Source organism: Salvelinus alpinus, chromosome 8 (genome assembly GCF_045679555.1).
Source record: "Salvelinus alpinus chromosome 8, SLU_Salpinus.1, whole genome shotgun sequence".
Taxonomy (NCBI): domain Eukaryota; kingdom Metazoa; phylum Chordata; class Actinopteri; order Salmoniformes; family Salmonidae; genus Salvelinus; species Salvelinus alpinus.
The window spans coordinates 29,643,196-29,660,256 of NC_092093.1; the positions used below are offsets into that span (position 1 = coordinate 29,643,196).

General features: G+C 46.2%; 1 protein-coding gene across 3 annotated transcripts in view; it reads left to right on the forward strand.

The window, feature by feature from the left end:
• Positions 1 to 17,061, forward strand: part of LOC139582924 (nuclear receptor coactivator 1-like) — an 81,267-nt gene that overhangs the window by 51,635 nt on the left and 12,571 nt on the right. For all 3 annotated transcript variants that reach the window (XM_071413396.1, XM_071413397.1, XM_071413398.1), the window contains 7 exons: positions 1,467 to 1,633; positions 13,472 to 13,578; positions 14,124 to 14,301; positions 15,337 to 15,516; positions 16,049 to 16,150; positions 16,414 to 16,554; positions 16,832 to 16,979. In XM_071413396.1, coding sequence (XP_071269497.1) covers positions 1,467 to 1,633; positions 13,472 to 13,578; positions 14,124 to 14,301; positions 15,337 to 15,516; positions 16,049 to 16,150; positions 16,414 to 16,554; positions 16,832 to 16,979 — 1,023 coding nt within the window. The remainder of the gene's footprint in view (positions 1 to 1,466; positions 1,634 to 13,471; positions 13,579 to 14,123; positions 14,302 to 15,336; positions 15,517 to 16,048; positions 16,151 to 16,413; positions 16,555 to 16,831; positions 16,980 to 17,061) is intronic.

Sequence of the window (17,061 nt, forward strand, 5' to 3'; positions counted from 1 at the left end):
TAGTCAAATATAGTCACTCTGACACACACACATATACATATACACACACACCATGGTTTCCGTTAGCCATTAATAGCTGTCTGTTTAATATTTTTTTTTAAAGAAGATAAATAAAATTGTCACCAGATTGACATAGGCTCACCATGTCCATAAGGCTATGGGAAGCTAAGCTTTTAAATAAATTCCCAAAATTATATAGCCTAATTAGCCTACTCATGTCTATACATAAATAAATAAAATCATTCAAAATGGGCTACTAAAGCATGAGCTTTAAAAAACATGTTTTAAATTGCCTACAGTCGTAGAGAAGAAATAGCCTAGGCCTCTACGCTATACGTGCTCAGCCATGCATTGAACTGCCTTTTTTGCAAACAGTGATTGAGTTATATTATTAACCTGAATTATGACTATCCAATCTACTCATCACATTACGAGTAGTAGGCTATCTTACATAAGTCTGCAAATGCGATCAATCCCATTCTATCCTGTTTTGTAGGCCAAGTATCCAACCATTTTATCACTCATATTTTATCATGTTTACCACATTTCATCTGCAACTTACTTTCAGCTTCAGCGGGCAAAACATTTGAGAGAACAAGGTCAAGCCAAGCCGTAGTCAGTCCCTGCATTCCTCTAATATCTCACACATGGTCAGTGCAGAGCTAGTAGTCACTCCGCTCTTAGCCAGGGTTGCTCTCAGCTCGTAGGGCTTTCAGTGCTAGGATAACTCAGTTAGCTGCTGGGCTGCTGCTAGAGTGCGGATGTGGATCTGAGTGCATCCACTGTGTGTACATGTGCGACTGAGTTCCAAGCAGCCCTGGGAGCTTTGATTAGAGAGAGAGACAGAGAATAGCATTTCAGTTGATGCCCTGCTAGGTGGAACAATAACACACTGGCAGCAGGGTTAATCCCCCTCTCCTCAGCTGTTCTCTCGCTCTCTGCACTGGTCTGCTTTTCTGCCCTGTCAGCGCTGGTCTCTCCTGCAGTTCTCTGCTCTGGTCCCACTTCCACCCCCCCCCCCCCCTCTCTCTGTCTATGTGCTGGCCTCATATAAGCCATGAATTATTGAGAGGCCCGCTGCTCCTGTAGATCCCCCCCAGCCCTGATCCTCCTCTCCCCTCCATCCTTCCCCGTACTCGTTGGTACCAACCCAGCAGCAGCAGCGGACAGTCTGCCTGGATACTCTCTGATGAGCCCAGGGCTGCGTTCCAATACTCTACAATGTCATCTCATTCACGTCTTTGTCCCCTGTCCTTCAGGAAATACTTCAACTCCTGCGCGCGTCAGTTGTACTCTCGAACTAGAACTCTGTGTGTTTCATGGACTCTGTGTCAGGTCAAGTTATCCTTTATGTTGCGAAGGAGGATTCATTTGGTTGCAGCCAACACGCCATAAAATCACTTTCAGCAAAGTTATGAACATTTCTCAGAAATAAACCTAAACTGTGTGTGTGGCTGTCCTTGCAGTGTGGAGAAGCGGCGGCGGGAGCTGGAGTGTCGTTACATAGACGAGCTGGCCGAGCTCCTGTCTGCCAACATGGGCGACATCGCCAGCCTCAACGTCCAGCCAGACAAGTGTCACATCCTCAAGAGCACCGTGGACCAGATCCAGCAGATCAAACGGCGCGAGCAGGGTGAGCAACAGCACATTAGACACACTTTCTCACTCACTAATGAAACACTCATTTGCATACACACATGCGCTGTCTTGCTCTCTCTCTAGTATACACACACACACACACATTTGTTTTACTATCCTTGTGGAGACCAAACAATTGATTCCCTTTCAAAATCCTATTTTCCCTAACCCCTAAGCCTAAAATAGCCTTTTTCCCTGTGGGGACAGGACAAATGTTCCAACTTGTCAGAATATTCCTTGTTTTAGTATCCTTGTGATGACCTCTGGCCCTCACAAGGATAGTAAAACAAAAAACACACACATACGCCCATTCTCACTCTCATTCCCCTCAGTCACTTGACTGACCAACATGGTCACTTCACCCCCCTCACTTCTTTACTCATTTGCTCTTTCTCCCTCCCTCAATCACCCACTCCTACTCCCCCTAAAGACGTCTAGGTTGCTAGGTGAATTCTGCCCAGCCGTAGGGACCCCTGGGAAATCATGCTCCTTAGTCCACAGGGCTGAATGACAAACCAGACTAATCCCACCTTTAACTCACTGAAAGCTGTGACGCCATTCTGCTGCGTCTTATGGATCCTTACATATCCATCCACACGCATCCTATGTTAGTATACTTAATGCTTACCAAAGCCGTATCTCTGTTCTCTATAGGCCCATATTGCTCTGATGCTTATGTATCATTGCATGCATCTTTTGTACCCTTACATATTAGTTCCCTTACATTAGTTCTATGCATCTGGTAGTTCAGCTCTCCCAGTTAGTTCTACTTACGTGGTCTCGGTGGCGGCGCTTGTGCTCCCAGATCGTCTCTTAATCAGTAACTGGTCAGTGTTCAATGGAAAAGCCATAAAACGAAAAAAGCCAGAGCATTGGTGTTTGTTCCAGGTCGCACTAATCACACCCACACACATTCAGTGCACACACACACACATGCTCAGACACACACCAGGGATTGACATTAAGGGTTGCCTATTGCCTGGGGCAGGTGAACTGAGCAATCGCGGAAGTTGAGCCTGCTCTGAGGTTGCCCCACTGGGAAGCTGAATAATTAAAAAATATATATAATAACTCAAAACTCAACTGATCTTTCTGGTTCCTCCGCATTATTTAAGTGAAAGACAGACAATTCATGGCATTTATGGCAGTCAGGCAAGTTGAGCCTGCTCTGAGATTTGTTATACTGATAACAACCAGAGCACAAAGAATTCCAGTACTGATCTTTCTGATCCCTCCCCTAATGTGTAGGAGAAAGGCATGCAGTATATGGTACTTCTGTGTATAAATAGATCATTTACATTGTCAGAAGATCATAATCTTCGAGCAACCAAAAAATACTCTTGACTTCTCCGAAGGGTAGTGCTTAAGTTGTAAATGTTTAGGTGCCAGAACAGAAAGTGATTGTGAGAGGGGGATGACCTGGGGGGCCTCTGAGGTACCGGAAAGGATGGCAAAAACCCACCTTTATAATAAAGCAGTGCATGCATAGTGACATAGAGCATTAGAGGCCCTTAAAGAAGGTGCTGACATGGGGAACAGTTTTTGGCCTTTTATAAACACATTTCATACAATTCTGTCATTTTATATGACTGGAGACTTTAATAGAATATTTTTTTAATACCAAACAAATGAGCGAAATGACAGTTACAGGAAATTATAGTCCTAGAAAAGCTTTCCACTTTCACTGACTTACCCAATGATGTGCAGCTCAACTTGCCGACAATGGCCAATACTCTCATGCCAAAAGCCTATCTCTCTTGATTTACTTTGTAAAACAATGTTTACTCGATAGACCTGTTTGGAAGTTTATAAAATATTTTGTCAGCCTACTGTCAGATTAGACTTTTCTTTGAAGCAGGAACCATTCGCTTTCCAACCTATGTTTTCCTGCGATTGCTTCTGAGCTATTTCAAAAGACTTGTTCTGGCTGAATGCCGTCCCCAGACAGATTTGCCGTGCGTTCCCGGGCTATAGGCCTTATGATTGGGGAAAATAAACACTATCCACAGATAGGCTATAATGTTGCGCAAACCAAAATCTACATTTTCACATTACGTTTATTTACGGGGCAGGAGAATTAACTCTGATCACTTTTATTGGAATTTTTACATTGCAAACTGATTTTTTAATTTTCATGTAGAGGAAGCCTACTGGATCCGGCCAAATAGGTCCTGGAAACAAAATTGTAAAAACGGAGAGGAGCCAGATCCTGTTCCGCAAGGATCCGGCTCAAATGAAGCACTCCCGAAGTGCAAGTGCCTTTCAGACTTTAATGTCAATCCCTGCACACTGCCAGTATGGGACTGGCCATAGGTGTCACTCTACAGCAGTGGTAGTACTCACTAATATTTTTGAGGAAGACACTTTTAAACAACCACACTGGGCAAGCTGCCATACCCATCGGAGAACGGGGGTTAGGGGGGGGTTACAGAGTCAAATGTATTCATACGGGATGTCAAATGTATTCATACATTAATCAATCTATTCACTATCAAGTTATTTGTGTCAGAAACAAATCAAACTAGTTTGATTCTGGCCTTATTGCCAATATCTCAATAAAAGTTCATACAAAGATATGTCAAATCATGTAATGTCAAGTTCCACTCCGAAGGAAGTATGCTTTGGAGTGATTGAAATGCATCAGAAATGTATTAGAATTATTCTGTTCAGATCCATAACTCCTCTTCTAATGAGTCCTGCACATCTGGTGCGTCCTAGATGGAAGCATAATATACGTATGTGTTCTTGAGTCTGAGCTTTCAGGAATGGGGACATAGTCGATAATAGCTCAAAAGATAGAGTCAAATTTGAAGCAGGGACATGATTTCAAGATGTGCGCTTTTCCCGCTACATTTGTCCCAGCCACTAGTAGCGGATATCGAAGGTTACTTGCATAACTACAGTTCTATGAACTAAGGGGGACATTCAGATGACTGAGGAAAACATGCACAACAAATGTATTCAGAATATTGCTGTAAGCTGCCAATGAAGTTGCCGAGAGTTGCTCAATGACTATGGGGGCGTTAAAGTCATCTTACAATAGTATAATTGGGTGGATTGCTGTCAGTGGCAGCGTTTCATTCCATGTAGTTTTTTATCTGTTGACTTATTCATCAAAACAGTATGAGTAATGTACAGTGCATTCGGAAAGTATTCAGACCCCTTGACTTTTTTCCACATTTTGTTAAGTTACAGCCTTATTCTAAAATTGATTAAATATATTTTTTCCCTCATCAATCTACACACAATACCCCATAATGACAAAGCGAAAACAGGTTTTTGGAAATGTATTTTTTTTTTTTTATGAAAAACTTAAATATCACGTTTACATAAGTATTGACCTTTACTCAGGGGGGGACCTTTACTTTGTTGAAGCACCATTGGCAGCGAATACAGCCTTGAATCTTCTTGGGTATGACGCTACAAGCTTGGCACACCTGTATTTGGGGAGTTTCTCCCATTCTTCTCTGTAGATCCTTTCAAGTTCTGTCAGGTTGGATGGTGAGCGTTGCTGCACAGCTATTTTCAGGTCTCTCCAGATGTTTGATCGGCTTCAAGTCCAGGCTCTGGCTGGGCCACTCAAGGACATTCAGAGACTTGTCCTGTGTTGTCTTGGCTGTGTGCTTAGGGTCATTGTCCTGTGGGAAGGTGAACCTTCGCCCCCACTCTGAAGTCCTGAGCGCCCTGAAGCCGATTTTCATGAAAGATCTGTCTGTACTTTGCTCCGTTCATCTTTACCTCGATCCTGACTAGTCTCCCAGTCCCTGCCGCTGAAAAGCATCCCCACACTAGATGCTGAAGCATGATGTCTATAGGTAGAACGAAAGGCCCCCATAGAACCCCCTCATCTCTACATCCCCAGGGCCTGAGCCACTCTGAAGCGTACAATCAGCTTGTTTCTAGGCCTAACCAGAGCCCTGAATACATTTTGGGTTCTGAACTTGACCTCGGCAGAAGAGTGTTAACACTGTTTGGACATGACCTCTAACCCGTTTTAACAGAGCTCCTCACAAGGCAGCCTCCCTCCAGCCCCTGACATCTAGCCAGTGTTGTCTCAGGGTCCCAACCCATCTTGTTATCATTCTCAGCTCTATGTGTTTGGGGGTTAACACACTCTTAGAAAAAGGTTAAGTTAGGGTAAAGGATTGTTCCCTGAGGTACAAAAATATCAAAATACAGATAATGTACCTTCAGAAATACACATCTCACTGTACTGTTCATTACCTTTTAGGGTACTTGTCAAATCAAGTCACATTGTATTGGTCACATACACATATATAGCAGATGTTATTTCGGGTGTAGTGAAATGCTTGTGTTCCTAGCTCCAACATGTGCGGATAATCTAGTATAATGGTTAATTTTTGTACCAAATATTTGGAATATAAAGGTACAATCAACCACACACTCAAAAAAACGGTATTTTGTGTACCCTTTGTGTACCCTTATGATTCTTGATGGTACTGATCTTAACCTTGGCTAAGCAGAAAAGCTACAAATTAACATTGTATTGAAAAAAGTATTTGTACCCACCATAAGGTACAATGATGAAGAAGAATTGCCCATTTTATTTACAGAATTTAAATACGTGGGGGGCGTGGCTTTCAGTTATTTTTTGGGGGCTAATCTTGAATCGAAGTGTTTAAGTGGTTTATGGTTTTCTTAATTAAAGTTCTAAAGGCTAACATAACATGTGACAGTAAATAGCTGTAATTAATATTTTACAGACCTTACTCAACACAGACCTCTTGGCATAATGGTTAAAGTGTTGGCTTGTCGCAGGACCCAGGTTTGAGTCCCAGGTGGGGCTACCCCCTGAATTTGGTACATTGGTGTATGGCGGAGAGGCGTGTACACTTGAGGCACTTGGTTTAAAGAAGAGGACAATTTGTGCCTATTCAAATGAACAAACCGCTTTGTCACTGTGGTGGTACCTCAAAAATTCACATTTGTACCTTTTTATAATTCGTAAAAATCCAAGTAGCTTCACAGATCTTCATTGTAAAGGGTTTAAACACTGTTTGCCATGCTTGTTCAATGAACCATGAACAATTAATGAACATGCACCTGTGGTATGGTTGTTAAGACACTAACAGCTTACAGACGGTAGGCAATTAAGGTCACATTTATGAAAACTTAGGACACTAAAGAGGCCTTTCTACTGACTCTGAAAAACACCCAAAGAAAGATGCACAGGGTTCCTGCTCATCTGTGTGAATGTGCCTTAGGCATGCTGCAAGAAGGCATGAGGACTGCAGATGTGGCCAGGGCAATAAATTGCAATGTCTGTACTGTGAGACGCCTAAGACAGCGCTACAGGGAGACGGGACGGACAGATGATCGTCCTCTCAGTGGCAGACCACGTGTAACAACACCTGCACAGGATCGGTACATCCGAACATCACACCTGCGGGACAGGTACAGGATGGCAACAACAACTGCCTGAGTTACACCAGGAACGCACAATCCCTCCATCAGTGCTCAGTCTGACCGCAATAGGCTGAGAGAGGCTGGACTGAGGGCTTATAGGCCTGTTGTAAGGCAGGTCCTCACCAGACATCACCGGCAACAACGTCGCCTATGGGCACAAACCCACCGTCGCTGGACCAGACAGGACTAGCAAAAAGTGCTCTTCACCAATGAGTCACGGTTTTGTCTCACCGGGGGTGATGGTCGGATTCGCGTTTATCGTCGAAGGAATGAGCGTTACACCGAGGCCTGTACTCTGGAGCGGGATCGATATGGAGGGTCCGTCATGGTCTGGGGTGGTATGTCACAGCAGCGTCAGACTGAACTTGTTGTCATTGCAGACAATCTCAATGCTGTGTGTTACAGGGAAGACATCCTCCCTCATGTGGTACCCTTCCTGCAGGCTCATCCTGACATGACCCTCCAGCATGACAATGCCACCAGCCATACTGCTCGTTCTGTGCCTGATTTCCTGCAAGACAGGAATGTCAGTGTTCTGCCATGGCCAGCGAAGAGCCCGGATCTCAATCCCATTGAGCACGTCTGGGACCTGTTGGATCGGAGGGTGAGGGCTAGGGCCATTCCCCCCCAGAAATGTCTGGGAACTTGCAGGTGCCTTGGTGGAAAAGTGGGGTAACATCTCACAGCAAGAACTGGCAAATCTGATGCAGTCCATGAGGGGATGCACTGCATTACTTAATGCAGCTGGTGGCTACACCAGAAACTGACTGTCACTTTTGATTTAGACCCCCCCCTTTGTTCAGGGACACATTATTCAATTTCTGTTAGTCACATGTCTGTGGAACTTGTTCAGTTTATGTCTCAGTTGTTGAATCTTGTTATGTTCATGTTCATATTGTTATGTTCATATTTACACACAAATATTTACACAAGTTTGCTGAAAATAAACGCAGTTGACACTGATAGGACGTTTCTTTTTTTGCTGCGTTTATTTGTAAAAATTATACTGTCTTGTCCCCTAAAGGTATGAACTGCAAGGGTACAATTAAGTATCTGTAACTAATAGTGCAATGGGCGTACCTTACCAGGTACCACTACAGTGAAGAGATTGTGCCCCTTTAAGTACAATTCAGTACCTTTCTTTCTGAGAGTGTAGGTCATAAATCAAAACCAATGTAGTAGTAATGTAGTTGTATTTGGCTACTAGGAATGGGAACCTGTAGGCTTTAAAATGATGGGCTAGATCGAAGTGATGGAGGAGATTTGTTTTACAAGCCTTTAAATCCCTCTGTTGCAAACAACCGTGTCCGATTAAGGTCCGCGCCTTAACATTTTAATTTATCTTGAGACCCCTCTGATCATTATGTTACGACCACACCATTGGAATAATAACCCTCATAGCCTGGATGGAAACTAAAGCAGTTAGAGTAGGATGATGATGAGGTTGTCCCTGAGGCTCTGATCTAAGATCAGGTTTTTCTTTTTCATTCTGATGTTTAAGGTTAGGATTTGGGGAGAGAAAGCTGATCCAAGATCTGTGTCTAAGGGACTACATGGTTCAGTATGTATTTACCCAGCTTTCTCCCTGCCATCAGAGATCCCATCAAGCATCCTGTTAGTATGGACACACACAAGCAGTGGGCGTTTCTAAGCAGCACTGTAGTATATATACATTAGACACACACCACAGGCGCCTAACAGAAAGGCGTAGTTGCTCAAACGTATTTTAATTCCTGGCCCTGATTCCCATAATCACAAACAGTCTTGGAGACTCAGAATGTTGGTGTAAATTAGAATATTCCTTCCAGCCCTGGTTTCCTATCTGGAATAGGGTAGTACCGGAGGCCCAACGGACTAAGAGAGGGCTGGTGTTGGCCTTGAGCGGGCAGGCAGGGAGACGCAGTGGAGTAGAAGTGTAAGAGTAAACAGTGGCGCTCACTTGCTTGCACCAGAATTAGCACACGCAACGGTGGCTCTCCAAAAGCCTCTGTGCTGTGTAGAAGGTGCCATTTTCCCTGTTTCAGCCTCAGTGAAATGAAGGGAAACATTAGGGTCAGGGTGTGTGTTTTCCTCCTTGTAAGGCTTTGGGGGTTGTTGAACGAGATGAGATCCTCTGTTTATTTTATGCACCCCCCCCGCATGAACCTACTTTGAGCTGACATAACAATGGCATGAGGTTGTCAGGGTCCTAGCGGCCCCTGCGATGTCAGTCAGAGCTAGGGATGTGTGAGAGAGCAGCCAATGGCTGAGATCCCTGCCCCCTGACCTTGTGCAAGAGGGCCTCTCGCACAGCCCAGCTTCCCTTTCCCCTACGCAGGGAGAACCAGGAACACACACCGCTCATGCTCACCCCTCCCCCTCCTATCCCTAGGGCCGCACTCCGCTCCTTTGTGCCCCTCTCGCACTCTCTCTCGCTCTAAACTCTCCCCTCTTTCACCTCTTGCCCCCTCTGTGTCCCCCTCCACCCTCTCCTATCTGATTCTGAGATAGACAAGGACAGACCCTGACTTCTCAGAAGACTCCAGATGTGTTAACTATTTTGGGAAGAAAATCACATCCTCAACAGGAGAAAAATACTCTGTATCCTGTTAGCCCCACCAATTCCAAACAACTGGAATTGCCCATGCATTTGCACACTTGGGAAGTTAAACACTGCTCTGGTGACAACCAGAAAGTAGTAGAGTAGTGTATCTGAGGAGTAGTGCAGCACGCGGCCCAACCAGCAGGTCTGCTGCAGGATATTCATGTCTCTGTACAATAAAGTCCTCACCTAGCCCTGGTTGATTTGTCAATAACCTAATTACGGCGGGACTTTGTTGTGTTTTGTTTTTGGTTTCAGTGCTTGGCCTCCTGGAATACCACACATGATTCACAGTGATGTGCTCTCTCGCCACCCTGATTTTAAGACCTGGGCACCGGCCAGCCTGCCCTGCATAAATATACACTCCTCTCTGTTTGTTTCTCCCTGGAGAGGATACGGAGGAGATTGACTGGTGTGGTCGGGAGTACGGAGAAAAGTACCTCTGTTTCCTCTTTTTTTTCCTCTTCCTCTCTCTCCTTCCTCTTTCTTTATAGTATCACTCTCTGCTCCTGCTGTTGGCTACTTGGTGGGGACATGTCTGTACAGTGAGCGCTGCGTGCTGACATCACGCTGGTCGTGACCTACATTTTCCGTTTACATTTTAGTAATTTAGCAGATGCTCTTATCCAGAGCGACAATTACTGCATTCATCTTACGATAACTGCGTGAGACAACAACATATCACAATCGTATTCCCTCAATAAAGTAGTTATCAGCAAAGTCAGTGGTAGTAGTAAAAGACAAGTGCATTTAGTTATTTAAAAATGTATGAGGGGGGTGGGGGCCGTCATTGCGATTTATTTAAGATAGTCTAAAGAGGTAGGGTAACTACAGACCAGTATCCCTTCTTTCTTTTCTCTCCAAAACTCTTGAACGTGCCGTCCTTGGCCAGCTCTCCTGCTATCTCTCTCAGAATGACCTTCTTGATCCAAATCAGTCAGGTTTCAAGACTAGTCATTCAACTGAGACTGCTCTTCTCTGTGTCACGGAGGCGCTCCGCACTGCTAAAGCTAACTCTCTCTCCTCTGCTCTCATCCTTCTAGACCTATCGGCTGCCTTTGATACTGTGAACCATCAGATCCTCCTCTCCACCCTCTCCGAGCTGGGCATCTCCGGCGCGGCCCACGCTTGGATTGCGTCCTACCTGACAGGTCGCTCCTACCAGGTGGCGTGGCGAGAATCTGTCTCCGCACCACGTGCTCTCACCACTGGTGTCCCCCAGGGCTCTGTTCTAGGCCCTCTCCTATTCTCGCTATACACCAAGTCACTTGGCTCTGTCATATCCTCACATGGTCTCTCCTATCATTGCTATGCAGACGACACACAATTAATCTTCTCCTTTCCCCCCTCTGATAACCAGGTGGTGAATCGCATCTCTGCATGTCTGGCAGACATATCAGTGTGGATGACGGATCACCACCTCAAGCTGAACCTCGGCAAGACGGAGCTGCTCTTCCTCCCGGGGAAGGACTGCCCGTTCCATGATCTCGCCATCACGGTTGACAACTCCATTGTGTCCTCCTCCCAGAGTGCTAAGAACCTTGGCGTGATCCTGGACAACACCCTGTCGTTCTCAACTAACATCAAGGCGGTGACCCGTTCCTGTAGGTTCATGCTCTACAACATTCGCAGAGTACGACCCTGCCTCACGCAGGAAGCGGCGCAGGTCCTAATCCAGGCACTTCTCCCGTCTGGATCTCCCGTCTGGATTACTGCAACTCGCTGTTGGCTGGGCTCCCTGCCTGTGCCATTAAACCCCTACAACTCATCCAGAACGCCGCAGCCCGTCTGGTGTTCAACTTTCCCAAGTTCTCTCACGTCACCCCGCTCCTCCGCTCTCTCCACTGGCTTCCAGTTGAAGCTCGCATCCGCTACAAGACCATGGTGCTTGCCTACGGAGCTGTGAGGGGAACGGCACCTCCGTACCTTCAGGCTCTGATCAGGCCCTACACCCAAACAAGGGCACTGCGTTCATCCACCTCTGGCCTGCTCGCCTCCCTACCTCTGAGGAAGTACAGTTCCCGCTCAGCCCAGTCAAAACTGTTCGCTGCTCTGGCACCCCAATGGTGGAACAAACTCCCTCACGACGCCAGGTCAGCGGAGTCAATCACCACCTTCCGGAGACACCTGAAACCCCACCTCTTTAAGGAATACCTAGGATAGGATAAAGTAATCCTTCTAACCCCCCCCCCCTTAAAAGAGTTAGATGCACTATTGTAAAGTGGTTGTTCCACTGGATATCATAAGGTGAATGCACCAATTTGTAAGTCGCTCTGGATAAGAGCGTCTGCTAAATGACTTAAATGTAAATGTAAATGTAGGGTTTCAGACGTTTTCGGAAGATGGCAGTTCGGTGGGACTGGATCAGGTGTCACCGGCCAAGACTGGGCCCAGTCAGTGAGGAATGAGGGGAGGGGGAGGAGGAGGAGGAGGGGGGGCGAGGGAGGTCCTCTCCTCATTATGGTTGTAGGGTAGTCCTGCCCTGTGAGGACAGTTGAGGACAGTGTGGGGGTGCTGATAGGTACTGGATATGAATAATATAGCCTCTCTGACATCAGACTGTAGATTTAGAGCCACCCCCAGAGACTCTGGGTAACAGGCTGGCTAACAGAAAGACTGGGACACTTTCTTTTCCTCTTTTCTCTATTGTCCTCCCTTCCTTAATCCTTTCCTCTTTCTCATGTCTTCCTTCTCGCTGTATCTCTCTTCTCCTTCATTTGCACTCTTTTCTCTATATATTTAGACTGTATTTTTCTTCCTCGTCTCTCTGTCTCTCTCTGTGTCTCTGTCTGTCTGTCTGTCTGTCTGTCTGTCTGTCTGTCTGTCTGTCTGTCTGTCTGTCTGTCTGTCTGTCTGTCTCTCTCTCTGTCTCTCTCTGTCTCTCTCTCTGTCTCTCTCTCTGTCTCTCTCTCTGTCTCTCTCTCTGTCTCTCTCTCTGTCTCTCTCTCTGTCTCTGTCTCTCTGTCTCTGTCTCTCTGTCTCTGTCTCTCTCTGTCAGGCCTACAGTACAGTAATGACATGTGATGGCAGGTCTGGCCTCGCTCTCTGATCAGTCTAGTTCTCTGTATCTGTACTCTATTTCACCCTGCTGGCCTCAGGCACCAATCATCATCTCTCAGATCAGCATCTTTCTCTCTGTCCACACCAGGGCCAGGCCAGGGCGTCAGCAGCCTATCATCAGGTCATTGATCAAGAAGAGAAAAAAACATTGTCACTTGACAATACACAGATCCACTATCCCCCTCCCTGGCTCCCTCTCCTCATCACTCTCTTTGGCCCTTTTTGTCCTAAGTAAAGCTAACACCAGGTCCAAGAAGAGATTTGGGTCATTGTTGAATGGCTTTTTAAGAGTTTTTCACATGATATATGTATCTACATGGGGTATGGTTTAATTATAAACCCTCCTCCAAGCAGTATTCATTGGTGTCCATGCCAGAATAAACAGACCGTTTCCCGCTCACTTCCAGTCGTTGGCTTTAGCTGCTGTACAGTTACAGAATGCTGTAGTCATGTGCTGTGTTGAGTCCCCCTAACCCTTTGAGCTGGACTGATGTCATCAGAACACAGTTCATCAACAGCCCACACAGTTCATTACTCTCTATTGAATAATACCAGCTTCATTATGAGGGGAATAACTTATATAACAAGCTACTTAGGAGTTATTACTTGGAGTTACTAAGTAATTCCATAATGCCTATGTAATGTTTGATGTCAGTAAAATAAGGAAGACTAAAAGTACATGCTACCAATGGCTGATCACCCCATGTTCAGTCCCCCCGTATTGGAAGTGTTCTTAAGATCTGTGTGTGCGTTTGCCCCCTGCAGAGAAAGCGGCTATGATGTCACCGGAAGACGAGGTGCAGAAGAGTGACATCTCGTCCAGTAGTCAGGGGATGGTGGAGAAAGAGGCTCTGGGGCCGCTGCTGCTCGAGGTGAGTGAAACAATAAAGGTTGGTGGAATTTGAATTTCAGTGAGAGACACAGGAAGTATCCACTTATCCATTGATTGGATAATTCAGTAATGCCGCGTTCTAAAGCACAGGTACTCTTTCGTGAGAAGATAATCATCTTATTGAGAAGATAATCATCTTATTGGTTGGTCATTAGTAAATACATGGGAGGTAATTAGATTGCACCTGCTCACAGTAGATTCATACAAAGTTAGATAGTGTTGTTTTTGTGTAAAAGTTCAAATGTAATTTTGAGGGATGACAGCAATTTAGTTAGAATCTCTCTGTCTTCAACATTTTCTCTGTATTGTCCAGAGTGATTCAGTGACTGTATGTGTGGTTCTCAGGAGGTAGTTTCCCAGTGAGGCCCAGTGTCAGTATGCATGCCCCGTTAGTTCCTGGCCCACTTTCCCTGAGGCTGGGGCTGAGAGAGAGGCTGAGGTCCCCCCTTCTCCCTTTTTGTGTTCCCCTTCCTCCGGAGGTGTCCGTATCACTCCTCTTTTGTCCCTCCCTCTGTTTCGGGCCAGGCTCTGGACGGCTTCTTTTTTGTGGTGAACCGCGAGGGCCGGATGGTGTTTGTGTCGGAGAATGTGACGGGTTACCTAGGCTACACCCAGGAAGAGCTGATTACCTCCAGCGTCTACAGCATCCTCCATGTGGGAGACCACGGCGAGTTTGTCCGCAACTTGCTGCCCAAGAGCCTCGGTGAGGACGACAGGAGAGGTGGATGAGAGAAGAGGGGATGAGATGAGGCAGGAGATGATGGTGAAGGGAGGAGAGGAAGGAGAGATAGGGAGGTAGGAGAGGTGGAAGAAGATGAGGAGAGGATGAGAAGCAAGAGAGAGAAGGGAGGAAAAGCGAGAATGACCAAGAAAGAGGGGTTGATGTCGAGTAGGAGGAAAGAGATGAGGAAGGAAGGAAAAGAAGAACATGATAAAGGGGAGATGACAGGTAAGAGAGAAAGGGATCAATCAAATGTATTTTATAAAGCTCTTTTTACATCAGTAGTTGTCACAAAGTGCCATACAGAAACCCAGCCTAAAACCCCACAGAGAAAGCAATGCAGATGTAGAAGCACGGTGGCTAGGAAAAACTCACTAGAAAGGCAGGAACCTAGTTAGAAACCTAGAGAGGAACCAGGCTCTGAGGGGTGGCCAGTCCTCTTCTGGCTGTGCCGACTGGAGATTATAAGAATACATAACCATTAAGGATGGAGAGGAGGTAAGAGAGGAGAGGAACCTTTGCCTCTAGGTACAGTATCATAGCTGTCACAGATCATGTGACAGCTATAAGAGCATAGTAACCAGGAGTCAACAGAGCCAACAGAGGGTCAGTGTTCCATGAATCCCCCAATAATCCCTCTATATAGACTAGGGAAGGCAGGATGGGTTAATACCAGCAGAGGTTAACACGTCAACTACCTGCCTGCCTGTCTTCAGTTTAAACTCACTAGACCCTCACTACTACTGTCTCGTTTATTCTCTCCTTATCCCCCTCTTCTCTTTCTGCCCCAGACATGTCATCCTGTCTGTTTTCAAACTATTATTATTACATCACACACATTGGTTTTACCTGCCTCTGTCATCCTGTCTCCCTCATCCTTTCTTTTCTTTCTCACACACTCTCCTGTATGTCCTGTGTAGTGGTGTGTGTCCCTGTTCCTAATGATGTGTGTGTCTGTCTACACCGTTACTGATGTTGTCTTTATGTGTGTGTGTGTGTGTGTGTGTGTGTGCGTAGTGAACGGGGTGCCGTGGCCCCAGGAGCAGAGTCGGAGGAACAGTAACACATTTAACTGCCGGATGCTAAAGAGGCCTCCTGATGAGGTGGACTCAGAGAACCAGGAGGCACGACAGCAGTACGACATCATGCAGTGTTTTACGGTCTCCCAGCCCAAAGCCATGCCGGAGGAGGGAGATGGTGAGCACACACACATATACATACAGCTTACTGTACATACACAGATACAGCTTACTGTACATACACAGATACATACAGCTTACTGTACATACACAGATACAGCTTACTGTACATACACAGATACAGCTTACTGTACATACACAGATACATACAGCTTACTGTACATACACAGATACAGCTTACTGTACATACACAGATACAGCTTACTGTACATACACAGATACATGCCAGGTATGCACACAGATGTTTACATACACACTCATGTCATACACATTCAAAAAGGTGTGTCAGCAGCATGACATCACGCTGGTCTTTACCTTTTCCTAACTAGACCAGAGCCATATAGGAGAGAAAGAGTTAGACATGGTGACGCCCTGCTTATTACAGCTAACACACACACACCCAAACAAACACACACACACAGTCTCACACACACACACACACATACACACACACACACACACACACACACACACACACACACACATATGTTAGAGGCTTAACTCTGACCTTTGATCTGTATTGTGCCCAGACCTGCAGAGCTGCCTGATCTGCATAGCCTGCCCGATGCCCCGCCCCCAGCAGCTACCCGCCATCCGCACTGAGTCCTTTATCACCAAACAGGACCCCACAGGTATTAATCCCTGACCTCTCACTTTTTACCTCTCAACTCTACCCTCTCACACAAAAACTCCATGCACACACTCTCCGATTTGTAAATTAGAGAGCTTTCATGTTGCTCCAGAAGGTGGACTAACTGGAGAGTGTTACACAATAAACAGGCTTGTTGGTAAACCTACCTAGAGAGGAAAGGCAAGGACGGGGTTTCAGCTTTCACTACTCCTGTACATCTGACCTCATAATAGACCACTGTTACTGATGTGTGTGTGTGTCCAGGGAAGATCATCTCCATAGAGACCAGTGCTCTGCGGGCGACGGGGCGACCGGGCTGGGAGGACCTGGTCAGGAAGTGTATCTACGCCTTCTTCCAGCCGCAGGGCAAAGAACCCTCCCACGCCAAGAAGCTGCTCCACGAGGGTGAGGAGAGGGGGAGTGGGGAGGATAAGGAAGAGAAGGGGAGTGGGGAGAGAATGGGAGGATGAGGAAGATAAAGGGGTGGGGAGAGGATGAGGAAGAGAAGGGGGGTGGAAGAGAGAGCGGAAAGAGAAACGTTCTGTACTATTGTCAATAATCAGGCTGTAACAACACAGTACCCCCATATCGTACTATTACAGAAACATCTTTATTTTATTTCATAAAGAACGCCACACTGATAAGTAGCTCAATTGTTGTTTGTGCGTGTGTGTGTTGCCAGTGATGACTCATGGCACGGCCATCAGCCCTCTTTACCGGTTCAACCTGAGCGATGGGACCCCCCTCAGCGCTCAGACCCGCTGCAAGTTCTGCTGCCCCCCTAACCATGACGTTCAGCCCTTCATCATGGGCATTCACACTATCGACAGGTGACTCGCACACAACCGCACACACACACGCATGAACACACACACTGGCAAGTCATATGGAACAAGTAGAATATATGTCTTT